Raw genomic sequence first — 20,063 nt, forward strand, 5'->3', positions numbered from 1 at the left:
ACCCATTACTTATTCTACATTATTAATATTAAGCTTTGGTAAATTTGGGAAAAATTTTAAATTTTGCTTATAGAATATCAAGCTAATCGTGGGTAGCTTGTAATTTCAGAGTCTATTATTTATGTTCCAAGATAACTATTATAACCACAGAAATGTGAAGGAACAAATACAGGATGGAAGAAGTCTTTGATACTACCTGAGAGAGACCTGGTTGGAAACCTTGTTGTTGAGCCAAGGATGGTGGAGCCAATCGTGCATGTTGGGTATTGAATAAATGACTTGTGTCCATATAGAAGGCTGGGATTTGAGCTGTAGACCATCAGGATAAACAAGCAGTAGTAAGTGTCCTAATTTCAGAATTTTCCAAACAGTAAATAAAAACCAAGTTTTGCAGCAGATTCCAAATTAAGTGCACCCTCTGAAAATACAGCCATGGAAAAACTAAAAACGTGACAAGAGGCAAATGTGAAAAGATGGAAAACTTCTAGTAGACAGGTACACACAAACATAACTAGTACTTGTGAAGGCATGAAAAAAATTTATATACCACCAATGGGGTATAGATACTCAGATTTTGTCAGTGGTAAAATTTCACATAGTCTACTAAAATTGAAAATGAATCTACCCATTGAACCAGCGATTCTACTCCAATTTTAAACCTACCTACTAGAATCTAGCAAAATATTTAGAGGATTGACATTTAATTTTAAGTTTGGTATAAATTTTAAACACATTTCTATGTATAATACATAATACTTTGTGACTTGCTTTTTTTTTTTTTTTAACAGTCTCGCTTTGTCACCCAGGCTGAAGTGCAGTGGCACGATTGATCCCAGCTCACTGCAACCTCCACCTCCCGGGTTCAGGCGATTCTTGTGCCTCAGCCACCTGAGCAGCTGAGTGTGTGCCACCACGCCCAACCAATTTTTGTATTTTTAGTAGAGACGTGGTTGCACTATGTTGGCCAGGCAGGTCTTGAACTGCTGGCCTCAACTGATCTGCCCGCCTCAGCCTCCCAAAGTGCTGGGATTACAGGCGTGAGCCACGGTGCCTGGCTGACTCGCTGTTTTTATATAGTAGTATGTTCTGCAGAACTCCACATATTATGATGATGAGACAGGTCTCACTCTGCCAGGCTGGATTGCAGTGGCATGATTATCACCTGGGTTCAAATGATTCTCTCACCTCAGCCTCCCAAGTAGCTGGAACTACAGGCATGTGCCACCACATCCAGCTAATGTTTTAAATTTTTTGTAGAGATGGGTCTCACCATGTTGCTCAGGTTGGTCTTGAACTCCTAGGGTCGAGCAATCCTTATGCCTTGGCCTCTCAAAGTGCTGGGATTATAGGTACAAGCCACCACATCCAGCCTACATATTATTTTTAACTTGTCACTATTAGAAATAATACTGCAATGAATACCCTCACTTAATCTCTAATAGGTTAAGTGTATCCATATGAGATTCCTAGTTATGAAACTGTTACTACAGTATGTATACTTATATTCTCCAAGACACTTTTAAAAAGAATTATGCCAATTTAGGCTGGGTGAGGTGGCTCATGCCTGTAATTCCAGCACTTTGGGAGGCTGAGGCAGGAGGATCACTTGAGCTCAGGAGTTCGAGGCCAGCCTGGGCAACATGGTAAAACCACGTCTCTAACAAAAATGCAAAAAAAAAAAAAGAAAAATTAGCTGGGCATGGTGGTGTGCTCCTGTGGTCCCAGCTACTTGGGAGGCTGAGATGAGAGGATCACTTGAACCTGGGAGGTGGAGGTGGCAGTGAGCCAAGACCGTGCCACTGCAATCCAGCCTGGGCAACAGAGCCAGATACCATCTCAAAAAAAAAAAAAAAAAAAAGAATTATGCGAATTTAAATATTTGCAGCATTTGTACTTTAAGAGCCTTATGCTTAGCTGAAAGGGTAAGAAGAGACAAAAATAAGCATTTTAGTAAGTCTTCATTTTCTAAATTCCTTATATTCAAGCCTAAAAACATTACCTGCTGCAGACTGAGACACATAAACTTGCGGACTCTGTTGTTGCTGGGCAATAAGGGAAGGCATACAGCTTAACTGTGAAAAATGACTTGCAGAAGGCAGGCTGCTTGTCTGTAACTGCTGAGGTTTCACTTTACAAATATTTGGAGGGTCCGATGTGGTTGTAGATTTTGTGCTCAAAGAAGAGGTAGTGTATGTACCAGCTCCTATATTTGGGGAAGCAAATAAAGGGGAAAATAGAACATATTTAAAAGTGTTGCTATTGTTCACAGTACCAACCAGAAACTGCAAATTTAATGTTTCTACCCATCACGTACTTATATACTGCTTCAGGCCAAAAGCAGATGAGGTAGCTTATAAAAGAAAAGAGTGATTATCACCAAATGCAAATATGACAAGAAAATATGGAACAATAAACAACAGAAAATTAAAACAAGAAAGAAACAAAACACAAAATTCATAAAATGAGGCTGAGAGCCTATATAACTGCTATAGTTTAGCCAGAAACGATTTGTTTTTTAATCATCACAAAGAAGAACAGGATATATAATCAAGAGCTTCATTCACTTATGACCATAGATACAACGACACAAAAGAGAAAAGTGCTATACCTTAGAAATAATTATGAATATACACAGGCCTTGAAAGATGTCAACTGGTCCTAAAATGTCACATAAACTTAAGGCTGGATTTCTCTCTCCTGCAAAAACTGGCACATGTTGAGGCCAGGAGTATAAGAACAGCCTAGGAAACACTGTAAGATCCTGTCTCTACACAAAATTAAAAAATTAGTTGGGCATGGTGGTGCCTGTAGTCGCAGCTACTTGGGAGGCTGAGATGGAATGACTGCTTGAACCCAGGAGTTTGAGGCTGCAGTGAACAGTGATGACGTCACCGCACTCCAGCCTGAGCGACAGAGCAAGACATCATCTCTTAAAAAACAACAACAAAAAACAAAACTCCAAAAACAACTAACCAAAAAACAAACAAAAACAAAACAAAACCACCTGGTATATAGTAATACTTTAAAACAAATTAAATAAACTACTTAATAAGTAAATAGAATTATAAAACTTAGGTGTTAGGGTCAATCAGTTTTATTGATTAGTGAGCTATTATGACTGTATTACTGGCCCAAAATGTCGATACTGGTATTTGATTAAAAAGTAATGTATAGTTGTCATTATCTTCAGATGATGTTCCACCTGAGAGTGGACCAAAATTCAAGTGCTTCTATCCTTCTAGTGAATCATCTACCAGTAGGATGAATAGGTAATAAGGGCCTTGTTAAAAAAATTATCCTAGTCAAGCATAGTGGAGGAAATCTAGACCTGGGGAAACGGGTTAGTTGGGTTCCAAAGAAATAACTAGGAACCATTATTTCCAGATCTTCCTACCATACTCTCCTGTTTCCTTTACACCACTTTCACTAACCCCCCATCCCAAAGTAGACTGGGGCTCAAGCTAGTCTAGAAAACATAAGTGAAGATGCCTTGGCAAATGAGTGGTGGAGGAATGCTAGGAAGGGTTTTAAAGTGAAAAGAAGTATAGTTGGAACATAGTTTGATTTAAAATGTTAATGCAGCGTAGAATCTCGGGAGTTTGTGTTAATACATACTTCTGATTACAGACAATATCAAAATAACTGATGTGGTGTTTAACTTGTATAAATCTAAGACCAGCTTTTTGATACCTAAAAATAGCACGGTGGGCTGGAATACTGAAAAGCAATATTGAATGAGAACCAGTCAAACAAAGTAATTTATATCACTGGAAAGGAGCTTCCTACTGCTTTGGAAGCAGATAATACTGAGAAAGCTTGAAATTAAATTTTATTTTTTCAACAGAAGAAACTTGGTTTTACATATGGTAAAAGGAAAAGGGTGTACTTTTCTACAGTCAAGCACTTTGGAAACATCTGTGTTTCTTTAAGAACCGTAAGGCCTCCAAATAATGAGATAGTTCAATGAAAAGATTACACACTAGTAAAAATTTAAGAAAATCTAAGGAAAAAGTGCAAGAAAAGCACCTTCTAACTTTGGGCACCAAAGGACTCTCCTAAAAAACAAAATAAAACAAAAACCAAACCAAACTAAAGCCAAATCCAATGAATTACATCACTCAAATAGCAGAGGCTGAAAATTCTCCATCCCTAAGTCTTTACCAGAAAATATGTTATCCCAACAGGTTTAGGCCAATAGCACCTTCAAATTAGATACAGATTGTGAAACATTTAAAAGAGGTGTGATACTGTTATTTTTGAGCTGATCTAGTTAGTTGTATATACATAAAAAATGACAATCAAAAGGTGAACTTCCTAGAAAAATTTCGAGGAAAATGACATTTTAAAAAGCAATTACTGCCAGGTGTGGTGGCTCATGCCTGTAATCCTAGCACTTTGGGAGGCTGAGGTGGGAAGATTTGAGTATTACTTTTTTGGGAGGGCTAGGGATAGTAAACAAGAAAAGATCATAAAAAGTTTTAAATAATGTAAGATATTTAAAGAAACAGAATGAAAAAGTTCTACCTGATAGTGATGTTGTAGGAGTGACTGAAGCAACAGGAATCTGGGGCATGGATGCACTTGAGAACGAATTGTAATTAGCAGTGCTTGGTCCACTGGCACTACTGCTGACTCCAGTTGCAATTGGAGGTGCTGTGGAAGTTACTGGAGACCCCTTTTCCCTTACATTTGGAGAATTCTCCCATGCTTTGCGTGCAGACTCCATCTGCAATAAAACAGACATTTTTTATAGTAAAAAAATGATGTTAATACAGAATATACGTACGTATATACATGTATCAGTATTTAAGTGCCAAATACAATCTTTCAAAAACCACACACGCACAAAGATATTTAAAGAAAATCTAAGACCCTAAGACCCTAGGGATTTCAGACTTTCCATTTGCCTCTTTATCTTTGCTCCATTACTCAAATTGAGAGTGTAAGAGTGGGGCTTAATTATGTTTCTACAGAGAACTTGTTGATGGTTTTAGAAAACAAGTCAGTGTACTTTAAAGTCACAGCTCCTGTATCATTTAAACATGAGCCCTTATCCCTACCAGTGAATAAGGAAAGGCCTTCCCCAGTAAATATCCATTCTCTCCATTCTTTCTTTTTACTCCAATGCTTCTTAAATGGCAAATGGCAGGCATCTTTTGGTTGGGTGCTTCATGCTCAGTGTTTTAAAAGGCAAGGTAACAAGATAGGTTTTAGGCTTGGGTGCAATAGAAACGCTTTTGTTTCACATCCAGATCTCAAGCATTTCATGTACCACCAGATGTAACCATTTGCATTTATGACCCCTGGTTTCAGCTGTATTTTCTTCTCCTAGTTTCTTAAATGGCAGAAAATGGCCTTATTTCAATGTAGAGCAGCACTATTCAGTAGTTTTCAACAGATACATATGCAAATGCAAATCAAATATGTAATTTTAAATTTTCTAGTAGCTACATTTTAAAAAGTAAATACAAATAGATTATATATTTATTTTGAAAACATTTAATTCAACCCAATATTTATATTATAATTAAACACTAATAAACATAAATTGATATTTTGTAAGTTTAATATTAAAATTTCATATGCAGTATATATCCAACATAATCTATAAGATCCAGCTGCAATGACTTACGAGAGAGAAACTTTTTCAAGTAACATATTTAATATCACTGTTAGGAACTTTGTGGGTCCTTAAAGTATCAATTTCTAAAATTTTATTTTGGTTATAAGAATTTTGAGAGATAGAGGCCGGGTGCGGTGGCTCATGCCTGTAATCCCAGCACTTTGAGAGGCTGAGGCAGGCGGGTCACGAGGTGAGGAGTTCGAGACCAGTCTGGCCAACATAGTGAAACCCCGCCTCTACTAAAAATACAAAAAAATTTAGCCGAGTGTGGTGTGCGCCTGTAAATCCAGCTACTCGGCAGGCTGAGGCAGGAGAATTGCGTGAACCCAGGAGGCACAGGTTGCAGTGAGCCAAGATTGCACCACTGCACTCCAGCCTGGGCAACAGAACGAGGCTCCAACTCAAAAAACAAAACAAAACAAAACAAACAAAAAAAGTATTTTGAGAAATAGTACATATTTTACCCTGCCTTCCTTTAAAAACACACTATTCATAATTTAACCTTTTCTTAAGACTAATTGTTATCATTAGATATTTAAAATATATAACACTTTTATATTTGAGAAAAATCTGAAATCTTTTCTTTTTCTCAAAATCACCTGGTTGATTTCAAATGTGTTTTATTTTAAAATAAAAGTCTTGGGGGAATTTAGGAAGTAAGCTGTAATGTAATTTACCTGTACCATCTGAGATTTTGTGGTTTAGGGCAAGTTGACAGAGTACAATGTCTTTCATGCCAATTTTGTTTTACTGAGAACATATAAATTAAGTTATAGCTAATCAAACTTACATAATATATAGGCCACATATATGCATACAGGCCACAAGTTTGACTTGATTTCATTCCTTAAGCAGAAATATAAAGTTTTTATTTTTGGAAATTCAGTGAAACTAAAAGTACAATTAGTTAACCATACTCATTTTTTTCATATTTTGTCAATGATGTCCATAAAAACTTAATGTCGTCATGGATCCATCATACAGTTTTGCTTAAAGTTGCAGTTTCCATGAACCCACTGATAAGAAGTAAGAATTTACTGTGTAATATAACTTTTCTATGCTTTATGTATTACTCCAATAAAAAGGAGATAGCAGAGGAAGTAAAAATAAAGAAATCAGAGGTTTTAAGCTAATGTAATTTGACTTAAATTTGATTCTCAATGTGTATATTTCTTCTTGGAATGTTAAAAACATAAGTGAAAGGCAAAGTTGAATAGGTATTCTAAAGAAATAAATACTGGCCTAAAAATAATTAAAGATGACATTATATTTGCTTATGTGAAATTAGATTATTACCTTGCTAGTATAATGATAAAAACCATAAAAGTAAGACTAAGTAAGGAACACAGATTGAGACAGTCATTCAAGCCGAAAGACAACAGAAAAGGCTGAACAAGAACTGGCAGTAAACAGTAAAGACTGGGCAAAGACAGGGATGGCACAAAGCAGAAGCTGTTGTCTTATAAAATTTTATGATCTCAAACTTATGTTTGTTAAGCCTCTTACAAAGAAGTTGGGCAGAGAGGGGAGAAGATAAGGGGACAAAAGTAATATGAGTCCAAAATGAATATTGGCCACACTGTAAAACAACAAAGATCCTGTGACTGCAACCGAAGATCATCAAAGAGATTGTCAACCAGTGCAACATCAGGATGCCCTACTATATTAGAGTTTAAGAACTTCCCTGGATTATGAACAAAGAACACCAATGAGATAAATAGATTTAAAAAAATCTTCCCTTGGCCAGGTGTGGTGGTTCACACCTGTAATTCCAATACTTTGGAAGGCTGAGGCAGGTGGATTGCTGGAGCCCAGAGTTCAAGACCAACCTGGGCAACATGGCAAAACCCCACCTCTATTTAAAAAAAGAAATTAAAAAATTAAAAAAAACCTCCTTTAATTCCATGTTTGCACTTTTTAAAACTACTGACTATTCCAAAGATGAACTGATTTAAAATACTCTCAAACAATACAACTGTAAAAAATCATTAACATAGCTCAAAATTACAATAGGACATTAAAAAAAGGCCAAAACATTTTGACATCAAAAAGCGCTGAATCTCTTTTGCCCTCTTATTAAATAATTATCCAAAAAAAATCAACTGAAAATCTTCTGACGTCATCTATAAAGCATACTTGTCAATTATCTTCCCATAAAATAATCATACAGTGTTCATTCAATTCACACATAACTTACAGGAAAGACAAACAACATTCTTACTATTATCAGTACTTAATATTTTGGTAACAATCACAAAAACATGAAATAATAAGATTGATTGTATTTTTTGTATACAAACCCATATATCCAAAAATTATTATGATCTCTGGGAGGAACTTAACACAAACATGGAAAAATACTATCTTGTATTTTTAAGACAAAATTCACAAGCATAATAGGCCTCACTTTAAATATGAGGATATCACATCACCACTTAGTGGTATCAGAAGCTAATAAAACTATAAGGTATAATTTGACAGCACTCTATTTCCTCAGCTTAGTATTGTTGCTTACCACATAAATCTAGTAAAAATACCACACGAATATTGTAACTTATGTCCCCTTGCATGCAACAATTAAGGACTCTTAGAGATGGATGTTGTACATACCTTGAAGGTGAGGCTGAAAGTAGTGGGAGGAACTGAAGTTAGGCTGGAGCTCTGTTGTATAGTCTCCCTCTTAGGGAGGGGAAGGGTGTTGGGCAGGGGCACCTGAAAAGGTAGGCAACACATATCACAATCTAACTATGTGTCTACAATGCTAAGGTGTTCTAAGGGTAGTGTTTATTTTTCATCAGAGCTAACAGAAATATGTGATTACTTAAGAGTCACATTGTGTTTATAGTAGTTGGTAATTAAGGATATCTCAGATAAAACTTCTGAAGGGAAATTATTATCTGCCTTTTTATACGTTAAGTTGGCAGAAAGAGAGTCTGCACCAGATATAAGGTGTATACTCAGAAGGCAGTGCTTCTCATATTTTAATATGTACATAAATCACCTGAGGATGCTGATAAAAATCAGATTTTGATTCAATTGGTCTATGTTAAGGCCTGAAATGCTGGGTTTCAAACAAGTTGCCAGGTGATGCTGATGGTGCTGGTCTACAGGCTGCATACCGTGTAGCAAAGCTCTAAGGAATAAAACCTTCACCATATACGGGGCATCTACAGGTTCCACCAGAAGTATTTAACATGACAGCAAAAATATAAAAAATTAATCTCTTTCCTGCAATATGGTTAACTTTTTTATAACAAGATTCAAGAACAAAAGTAATCTTGGGAAGAAAGTATGGACTATTAGCACCACCTCATTACAATAAAACTGTTCTGCTATAGTAATAATTATGGCAAATATTGTTAGAAACTTTAAGATATTAGAAACTCACTGCCTTTATCTCTGGATCTTGGGACTTTATTATGTATTACATTTTGGATAGTTCATTCAGTTGTTCAGGAAAAATAACTGGGATGCTTGAGAGTTTTAAGATAATCACTTTGTGATATTATGGACTACCTAATGGAGATTCTTTCATACATGTTGAAAGCAGCTGTGCTACGATAATCCAAAAGGCCACTTGCATTTAATCTTCAAGACATTCAAGATATAAGATGATTGTACTACTGAGTAATACTAACCAACATGTATCAGTTAAGACCATAAAAAAAGTATATTAAGCCCCAATAAGAGAAATAAGCCATTTTCAAGTATAATTAAAAAAGACAAAAGTTCTATGTGAAAAATGGAACCCCCAAACAGACAAGTGAAAGAAAAAAGGACATCTCAAGAGGTTCTAAATTTTTTCCCATGTAGGACATTTGTTTTTAACTCTACATTGAGTTCAGAATCACCAACACACTTGGCACAAGTAAGCAACACCGTGAAATCCTTTCAAACTGATGACCATTTATAATGCTCCCTGACCCAAACTGATCCTTCTGCTTTCAAATATACCCTGGCTACACTGTTAACAACTGCATGTAGACTATTCACCTATATATGAGGCTGGGCCTCTTGCCTCCAGTAGTTATCAGTATATAAGTCGCTCCATTAATTAGCCTTATTGATCACACAGAAAAAATCAAAATGCTCATCTGGATATTTTCAATGAATTTTAAGGGTTCTGAGAATAATAATTTTTTTCTTCTTTATTTTATATATTTTATAAATCATATTTTCAGAGGGTAGTTTCGCAAAAAGCATCACATACTTTAAAAACCACTATCGTAGAAATATTCTGTATTTTTTAAATATGAGAAAAGCCACAAAGTGTAATTAAACTTTATTGAGATCTTACTGATTGAATATTTCATAATCTAGACAGTGATATCACAGCACTTAAACTGAAAGGAAGTCTTTTACTCCTTCCCAAGTCTTCCATTATTTTTCACAGGAGGTATAAGGAGTTAAAAAAAAAGAAAAAAAATATATATATTTAAACCACTTTCATAAAAGTGGGGGGTGGGTGGGAGGAAAGTTGAACAAATCACATTAATCAGCTCCTCAGAGCTCTCAACACCAAGAAAAAATATGTGACTCACTCCTTTCTATTCCTTTTCTCAGCTACATATTTAGTACAGTCCTTCAGCTGAACTACAAAAAATTGGATTAAGTGACCCCTAATGCAGCTCACCTTTCTAAAATTCCATATACTTGATGCTAGAGGGAAGAATAGAAAGCATAGAAAAAAAGTAAGAAGATAATAAAGATTTTTATAACTCAAAATGATAGTTAAAGCTCTTTGTGACAGACCTTTAAATATTTATCTGTAAAGGATTTTTTTTAAAAAAAGGATGATCAACATTTTAGTCTGATAGCCTTTACTTATTATAGAAGGCTATATTTAAAACAGAGAGCACTAACCAAATTTCCATCATACCTGCTCTCCAAAATAAGGACCATGCAAGTAACTTTTAAAATGTTCTTCTAAACAAATGACACTGTATAACTATCGCATGCTATCTAATGTTTCTGGGCTAATAATTTTTCATCTATTAGTCAGTGAGCTAAGCAAAATGATGAACTGTACAGACTTTTAACACAACCTTGAATTATATTAGTAACATGGTTGCTCTGGAAAACTAGGTCCTAAGTTACAACATGACTTAACATCACCTTATATTAGAGTATATCAGAGTGTCTGGCGTACTTATGTATACAATACAACATAGCTCAATCTACACAACAAGAATGTTGTTAACACGTTGGTATTTTTTCTTTTTTAAAGACATACTTGATTCTTTGGGAATTCTATAGTTGTCTTTTAATTCTAATTTTAGTCATCTTAAATAAGTTTGGTTTCACTGAATTATAAAAAGGTTTTATATAAGAACAAAATCACCAACCGTTCATGTTAAATTTGTAAATGTGAGAGCTAAAAAAACTTCTTACCAATACCAGGTTAATAAGATTAGTATTTACATGAAACCAAGCCTATGCACCACAAACCTTCATCTTAAATGGAAAGCAGATGGCTTTCAGAGGAAAAATAAAAAACTCAGCTTTGACTGTTTATGCTAATTATATTACAGTACTCCTAAACACAAATTTACTATCAACTCTTTCCCTGAGTTAAATATTGATCACTACAGTAAATAAAACATGAAATAATGTGCTTGATAATAATAGCCAGGTTCCAATGCAAACTTGCCACATCTCAAACTGATTACTTACATTATTAACCAAAGTATCCTCCATCTTTGTATTATTAGTAGCCACAGTGTTAGGCAGAGAAGAAGAGGGTGTAGTATAGTCTGTTACAGACTCCTGTGAAGTAGTAATAGAAAAAAAAAATACATTTGAAACTGAATTAATTGCTCACTTCTTTTTTTTGAGTCTCGCTATCATGCAGGCTGGAGCACAGTGGCATGATCTCAGCTCACTGCAACCTCTGCCTTCCAGGCTCAAGTGATTCTTGTGCCTCAGTCACTGAAGTAGCTGGGATTACAGGCGTGCGCCACCATGCCATTAATTTTTGTATTTTTAGTAGAGATGGGTTTTTGCCATGTTGGCCAGGCTGGTCTCGAACTCCTGGCCTTAAATGATCTGCCTGCCTCAGCCCACCAAAGTGCTGAGATTACTGGCATGAGCCACCACGCCTGGCCAAATTGCTCACTTTCTAATGATAGCCTAATAGTTGTAAAGTTGTTCTGGAAGAAAGCAGGAGGAGAGAGTAGACTTTAAGACTCAACTCACTCAATCAACTAACAATGGAGTAATACAACATGGACTCACGATCAAAATGATAGCATTTCAACTACTGCTGCATTCTTGTACATTTAATACTAGGAGACTGTCAACAGTACCAAATATTTATTTCTGTAGGTTATTAAAAGAACCTTTTATGTGCTTCCCACATTCATTCTACAGCTTACTATCAATTACCAAGATCTTAGTTGATGCAATTACTTTGGTTTTAGGGTACACTCCTTGTTTCCTGTCACAAATCTCATTTTGAAATATGGCAGAGTAGGACCACATAAGCTATTACTTATATGAATTCAGTTGTATGGCAATTAAAAAGACAATAATATTCAGATAATATAAAAAATTGCATGTAACTTTTTTCTCAGAGTTTATGTCCCGGAGTCAACACAAAATGGCAGATATGTTTGCTATTCCCACAAGTGTCTGTTCCCATGGTCAATCAACATATCTTGTCTTAATGAGTATTTTTAGATACACGTTTCATTCAATGTGGCCCCTAAATGTGAGTCAACAGCCTCTAGTGTTCAACCAAAGAAACAGTAATCTGTTCCAACTATGAAAAAAAAATGGCTATACTGGAGTTACTAAAAGTCTGCCTTATTTCCTGACTTTAGAATGTCACCAGTGGGCAAGATAAAGCTCTACTGTAATTCTATTTATATTAAAAGTGATACAGAGCCATCTTTCAAAGTATTCTGATTTTGTATAGATGTTTTTCACTTTAAGCTACTCAAATAGTCCAGAATTTAGAGTAAATTTCCTCAAAAAGAAATATAATTTGCTATAAAGAACTTCCTTAGATTACATACATAAATCATGAAACAAAATCTTCTTTGCAAAAATAAACTATAGAGTTTTATGCCTCAGCAGGAAAAAAAAGCAGACTGTTGCTTTTCTTCCTGTTCATTTTAGACATGGCTTGCATCTATTGAACTGGTAATCCCTACATGTGGCTTACCTTTGCATTAGTTACATATTCTGCAGATGATACTGAGATCATTGTTCCTATTTCAGTAGACATTTCTGAGACTGCTTTAGTTTCCTTTGTCGTGACAGGATCTGTGCTTCTGACTGTAGCTGGGCTTGGTTTCTCTTGTCCTTCTGGCTCCACCTGTTGGGCATCTTTTACTTTTCTATTTTTTAATGAACGTTCCTTTCCAATGGGACCAGGTTTGTGTTCTTTGTTTTCTACTGGACTCAAATCTGGAAGCTAAAGTCAAATGTTTATGATAAAACTATGTTTATGATAAATGAGTATCTTTCATCATTGCATCATGATCAAAGATATTCATTAACATTAAGTTCACTTTTAAAACTATTATTTGCTCTTCATGTCAGTGGCCTTCATAAAATTTTATCTGGATTATAAAGTATATTTACCTTCTGGGCTTTGATAGGTCCTGCTCGTGGCTGCTTCTGCCGCTGTTCTTTTGGTTCAGGTATTTTGTCAGCAGATTTTTCCGAAAGCACAGGAACAACTTCATTTTCATTTCCATTTGAAGCTGGAGCACCAAACTGAATTGTGTCAGTTCCAATTTCGAGTCCACTTTCTTGACCATTCTTCGCTCCCTAGTAAAAGAATATTTTAAAACTTGCTTGCAAAGCATAGTTCTGATGTGACTGATTTATGAAGCACTATATAGTTTAAGTACAATAGAAGGTTTAAGGCAATCTACATATTAACTGAGACTGACATTAATTATATTTTAGGAGAATTTTCTCTTAACTGTTATTTATCTGTACTAGAAAATAACTGATAAAATGAAACTAGCACAAGACTTAAGTTTTTAAAGTCCTGGCTCTCATGAGTGTGATCATCGGCAAAGCACAGCTTCAAGTTGTTTCCTCATTTAAAACAAACGTAAAAGCAACACACAAAGACACCACTACCAACAAACAGATGAATAAATTGGAAATAAAAGATAGTAAAGTGTCACCTGCTTCTCAGAAGTCTGCTTTGAAAATGAAATTTAAGAAATATAATAAAAACTTTGTTATTGGTAACATAGAGCAAACATCTAAGCAATCAATCCACCAATTAAACAGTTAATTTGGGCCGGGCATGGTGGCTCATGCCTGTAATCCCAGCACTCTGGGAGGCCTAGGTGGGCGGATCATGAGGTCAGGAGTTTGAGACCAGCCTGACCAACATGGTGAAACTCTGTCTCTACTAAAAATACAAAAATTAGCAGGGCGTGGTGGCATGTGCCTGTAATCGCAGCTACTCAGGAGGCCGATGCAGGAGAATCGCTTGAACCTGGGAGATGGAAGTTGCAGTGAGCCTAGGTTGCGCCACTGCACTCCAGCCTGGGTGACAAAGCGAGACCTGTCTCAAAAACAAACAAACAAACCCAGCTAATTTGTTGAGCATCTTCTTTGTGCTAATCAGTCTAATTGCACAATTTGCATTCTAGCAGGTGAAGCAAATAAAGAACTAAAAAGTCAGATAAGGAATCTGCAAAAGCAAAATAGGGTTCAGAGACCAGCTACTAGACTGGTAGACAGAGAAAGCCCCTGAAGAGGACACACTGACATTGAATCTAGAAGACAAGATTAGTGGAAAGAGTTTAGGGAGACCACAGACCTAGGGTAAAGGTCAAGAACAAAAAAAGGTCAGTGAGGCTGAAGCATAGCAGGTATGGGGAACAGTTGTAGAAACAGACAAGCAGGTTAGGTGACCTAGGGCTTTGTTACAACTAATCTTTTCATGAAAAGACAAACATAAAAAGCAAAACTAGGGTCAAAATTCAACTAAAGCTTGTTTTAATAATTGAATCACTACTCCATGTCATTTTTGGCATTCCTAAACCCAGCATGGTCAATTACTACATAAGGCTAATGTTATATGTACCAGGATATAATGTCAAGAGTATGAACAACGCATGTAATTCAGATTTTTAATATCTAAATAGTCACCTTCAAATACAGTCACATGCCATATAATGGTGATGTTTAGCCAATGATGGACCACATATACAAGGGTGGTTCCATAAAATTGTAATATTCTATTTTTACTGTACCTTTTCTATGCTTAGAAACACAAATACTTATCACTGTGTTACAACTGCCTACAGTATTCAGTATAGTAATAAGCTGTATAGGTTTGTAGCCTAGAAGCCATAGGCTATACCATCTAGGTTTGTGTAAGCAGACTCTATGATGTTCACACAATGACCCATTTCTCAGGAAGTATCTCTGTTGTTAAGCAAAGCATGAATGTATTGGAAAATACTGATGTACATTAGAATAAAAATTTCTTTGCTTTAGTCAATGTTGAAATTCTACAGTCAGTTAAGTGTTAAGTGTACAGTAGTATTAGAAAAGAAAATAATGCAGTAAGTAGACTGTGAAGGCTATTAACTGTATATACAAAAATGTTAAGAACTTGCACATATTTAAATCAGTAGAAAAATAACTGTCAAGTTAATGACTGTTAGAGAATGTTATATCCTTTGAAACGAAAGTGTTTATGAAATATACATAATACAAAGAATGATAAAAGCTTAGACAATATTATAATATCAGGTCTTTGTAAGGCTAGTTGGTATAACTAACATTGATAACTTTAAGTAAAATAATCATTAAGAGCTCTGTTTCACTAGAATAATCTAAGAAAAAGTCCATTAGGGAATTCTTTCCATCCTATGAAATGTCAACTTTGCTAATACAAAGTTTCATCATGAGGAAAAACTCCAAAATAATGTATGACATTCACAAAAAATCATCTTCCATCCAGAAAACATAAAAACACAAAGACAATGAAGAAAAAAGTATGAGAGAAAAATGAGACACCACTAAAATATCTTGCTCCACCACTGACTGAAGGTAAGTTTAAACACCCATTTATCACTGTAAACTTGTAGAATGCCTGCAAGAAAAATCTTGCAGTTGGGAAACAAACTTCCACTCTGTCCTTCACAACAGCATGAAAAATCCTGAAATGCTCTCTATGACTAATCATAATGCTAATACCAACAGGCAGAAGAAAAATTATTATACTGAGACTCTTAAATATTGAATGCAGTGACTCTTGAGTTGTAGAGTTCTCTGAATAATCTGTAACATCAAAACAGATGATGATGCCTACTCTAGACCTACTAAGTCAGAAAACTGGAGTGAAGACAGAAGTAGCAGGAAGACTCCTTAAAGAAAAAAAAAATCTTTTAGCACCTATAGGCTATACAAAAATTAAAATAAAAAATTAAAATCTCAACTATATCTTCTTTACTGTCCCATTTTTTTCTGTACTCCTTTATAGCAAAATGACGTTCAAGTTCTTTATACAGTTGGCTCTCCTTATTTGCAGGTTCCACATCTGTAGATTCAACCCAGTATGGATGGAAAATATTCAGAAAAAAATTATAAATGGTTGTCAGTACTATACAAGAACAGACGGTTCTTTCTTGTCATTACTCCCTAAAATGGTATAACAACAATTTACATAGCATTTACATTTACACAGGGAGGTTATGCATAGGTTATATGCAAATACTGCTTCATTTTATATGAGACTTGAGCATCCCTGGGTTTTGGTTTCTATTGTGGTGAGAACCAATCTCCACAGATATAGAGAGAAAATGGTACTCATCTTTCCTTTCATTTTCTCTGAAACTCACTCTTTCATCCAGGCTTTCATCCCTATTACTCCACCAATAATGTTCTTATCAAAGTCATCAGTGACCATCATATAACTCTATCAATTGAACACCTGTATTATTTGACCTACCAGCAGCCATCTGACACCCTTAATCTATCCCTTCTTTGAACTTATCTTTCACTTGACTTTTAGGATACTTCTCTAATCACTTAGCTTCTCTAATTCCTACATTTCCTGGAGTCAGAAAGCCCCAAGACTTAATTTTTGATTCTCTTTCCTAACTACTCTCATCCTCCCTTAATAACCTTACACAATTCCATCACTTTAAACATCATCTATATGCTAATGACTTCAAATTCATTATCTTCAAACTAGATGAACTCTTCTGAACTACAGACTCATATCCATCTACATTTCCACTCAGAGGTATAATAAGCATCTTAAATCTAACATGTCAAAAACTGTCCAATCTCAGTTACTGAAAATTCTCGTATTTCCTACTGTTCAACCCAAAAACTTTGGAGCTAACTTTGACTCCTCTGTCCCTTCTCATACCCCATTTAACACTTTAGTAAATCTTGTCAGCTCAATTTTCAAAATACTCAGAAACCAACTATTTCTCATGACCTTTCACGCCACTTCCCAGGTTTTAAGCTATCATCATTAGATTATTGTAACATCCTAACTTCTATTCTTGCCACCTATGGATTATTTTTCACAGACCACCCAGAATAATTTTAAAAGTCAGATCCTGTTGCTCCTTGCTCAGAAGCCTCCAGTGTCTTCCTACCTCTTCCATAGGCCCTACAGGATCCACCTGCTACTCAGGTGTGACCACCAACTTCATCTATTCTCATTCCATCTCTTACTTCACTCCAGCCACATGGACTTCCCCGAACTTCCTCAAACAAACCAAGTGTGCTCCTGTCTCATGGCATTCATATTTGCTATTATCTGAATCTGGAATCTCTTTTCCTCAGGCATTTGAATAGCTACTCTCTTATATCCTTCAAGTCTTTAACTCAAGCATTATCTAAGTAGGCTTTCGTGGTCACCCTATATTAAACTGTCTTCGTGAACCTTGGAAAATTCCTTATGTACCTTCCCTGCTTCGTTTTTCTCCACAGTGCTGATCACAATTATGTTTTTTTATTGGTGGTTTCTCCTCACAGGGCAATGGAAGTCCCATGATGGTAGGGCTTTTTGACTGTTTTTAGTCCCAGTTTTGTAAGCCCACAGGTTAGAACACTACCTAGAATACTGTGAGTGCTTAGTAAATGTTCGTTCAATGAATGAATGAAGAATCACTGACCCCCAACAGTCATTTACCAGTATCACATTTGAGAAATTATGTTAGAATAACAATCTGCTATAAACAGTTTCTAAATACTTACACTACTTAAGTCTTCAAGATAGAAACATGGGAGAAAAGTCCACAAAACAATAACCGCACTTTTATTTTCTGCATCATTAAGATCTTTCTTGAGACTAAATTGAAAACAAGTGTTTAATGTCTAAAAGTGAGACACACCTTATAAATGTAAAGATGTAGCAGCAAGAGTATCACTTGGGAAATTGTTAGAATTTATTCAAACCTTAACCCAGACCTAATAAGTCATGAACTATGGACATGGGGCTCAGCAATCTGTTTTAATTGCCCTCCAGGTTAATTCTGAGGCATGCTGTAAGTATTGTTTTGCTTTCCAGGTGGGGTCTTGCTCTATCACCTAGGCTGGAGTACAGTGGCACAGTTATGACTTTACTGTAGCCTTGACCTCCCAGGCTCAAGTGACAGTCCAACCTCAGCTCCAGAGTAGCTGAGACTACAAGCACATGCCACCACAACTGGCTATTTTTTGTTTTGTATGTAGAGACAAGGTCTTCCTACATTGCCCAGGCGGGTCTATGTTGCCCAGGCTGGTCTCGAACTCCTGGACTCAAGCAATCCTCCCACCATGCTAAGATTACAGGTGTAAGCCACCACATCCGGCCACACTGAAGTATTAGGGAAAACCCAGCACACCAATGCTGTTAAAAGCCTATTCTTACCTCTGATGAAGTAGCTGATCCAAACGATGTTAAGGGCTTATTCCATGCACTGACTGAAGGTGGCTGTGGTGGACTAATGGGACCTACTGGAAAGAAGCCATAAGAAACATGATTAAGATATAGAGTCTAATAATCTCTAACCCATTTAACCCTTTCCTTAATCTCCTATTGTCTAGCTATTACTAGCCAGGCAATAAAACAATCACTTTTCAAATCAGACTTACAAAGATTATTATGTATCAACATACAGGCATACTTCAGAAACATTGTGGGTTCAGTTCCAGACCACTGCAATAAAGCAAGTATTGCAATAAAGCAAGTCACACTAATTTTCTGGTTTCCAAGTGCATATCAAAAGTTATGTTTACATTATACTACAGTCTAATATGTAATAGCATCATGTCTTTAAAAAGATACATACTTTTTAATTTTAAAAAAAACTACCGCTAAAAAGGAAGCTAATCATCATCTTAGCCTTTGAATCGTAATTTTTTTGCTGGTGGAATCTTGCCAGTGGAGATGTTGATGGCTGCTAACTAGGATGGTGTTTGCTGAAAGCTAGCATGGCTGTGGCAGTTACTTAAAATAAGACAACAATGAAGTTTGTAACATCAACTGACTATTCCTTTCATGAATTCTCTGTAGCATGTGATACTGTTTACCTATACAGTAGAACTTCTTTCAAAACTGGAGTCAGTAGTCTCAAAACCCATTGTTTAATCAACAAAGTTCATGTAATATTCTAGATCCCTTGCTGCCATTTCAACAATGTTCACAGCATCTTCACCAGGAGATTCCATCACAAGAAACAACTTTCTTTGTGTCAGAGTTACTTCCTCCGCTGATGTCTTGAATTCCTCCAACTCATCCATGAGGGTTACAATCAACTTCTTCCAAACTCCTATTAATGTTGACATTCTGACATCCTCCCATGAATCACTAATGTTCTTAAAGGAGTCTAGAATGGTAAATCCTTTCCACATGGTTTTCAAATTTCTTTGCCCAGATCTATTAGAAGAATCACTGTCTATGGAGGCTGTAGCCTTAGAAAACGTATTTCTTAAATAACAAGACTTGAAAGTCAAAATACTCCTTGATCCATGGGCTGCAGAATGGATGCCATGTTGGAAGGCATGAAAACAACATAAATCTTCCTGTATATCTTCATCACAACTCTAGGGTGACTAGGTGCCCTGTCAACAAGCTTATATTTTGAAGGAAAGCTTTTGAGCATTTTTCCCCCTGAGCAGTAGGTCTCAACAGTGGGCTTAAAAATAATAGGTATGGGCCAGACACGGCGGCTCACACCTGTAATCCCAGCACTTAGGGAGGCCGAGGCAGGTGGATCACCTGAAGTCAGGGGTTCGAGACCAGCCTGGCCAACATGGCAAAACCCCGTCTCTATGAAAAATATAAAATTAGCCAGGCATGGTGACGTGTGCCTGTAGTCTCAGGTACTCAGGAGGCTGAGGCAGGGGAATTGCTTGAAGCTTGAATCCGGGAGGCGGAGGTTGCAGTGAGCTGAGACTGAGCCACTGTACTCCAGCCTAGGTGACAAGAGTGAAACTCTGTCTCAAGAAAGAAAAA

The 20,063-nt window shown here is 36.2% G+C and overlaps 1 protein-coding gene across 14 annotated transcripts in view; it reads right to left on the reverse strand.

The window, feature by feature from the left end:
* Window positions 1–20,063, reverse strand: part of PRRC2C (proline rich coiled-coil 2C) — a 108,481-nt gene that overhangs the window by 13,811 nt on the left and 74,607 nt on the right. For 12 of the 14 annotated variants that reach the window (XM_030823981.1, XM_030823986.1, XM_030823988.1 and 9 more), the window contains 8 exons: window positions 18,477–18,562; window positions 13,211–13,399; window positions 12,789–13,040; window positions 11,297–11,389; window positions 8,234–8,335; window positions 4,525–4,726; window positions 2,000–2,203; window positions 197–309 (listed from right to left, as the gene is read on the reverse strand). In XM_030823981.1, coding sequence (XP_030679841.1) covers window positions 197–309; window positions 2,000–2,203; window positions 4,525–4,726; window positions 8,234–8,335; window positions 11,297–11,389; window positions 12,789–13,040; window positions 13,211–13,399; window positions 18,477–18,562 — 1,241 coding nt within the window. Of the gene's footprint in view, window positions 1–196; window positions 310–1,999; window positions 2,204–4,524; window positions 4,727–8,233; window positions 8,336–10,256; window positions 10,283–11,296; window positions 11,390–12,788; window positions 13,041–13,210; window positions 13,400–18,476; window positions 18,563–20,063 lie in introns of those variants that run through there. The other 2 variants (XR_004032608.1, XM_030823978.1) reach the window with 2 other exon arrangements.

This window comes from Nomascus leucogenys, chromosome 12 (genome assembly GCF_006542625.1).
Source record: "Nomascus leucogenys isolate Asia chromosome 12, Asia_NLE_v1, whole genome shotgun sequence".
Lineage (NCBI taxonomy): Eukaryota > Metazoa > Chordata > Mammalia > Primates > Hylobatidae > Nomascus > Nomascus leucogenys.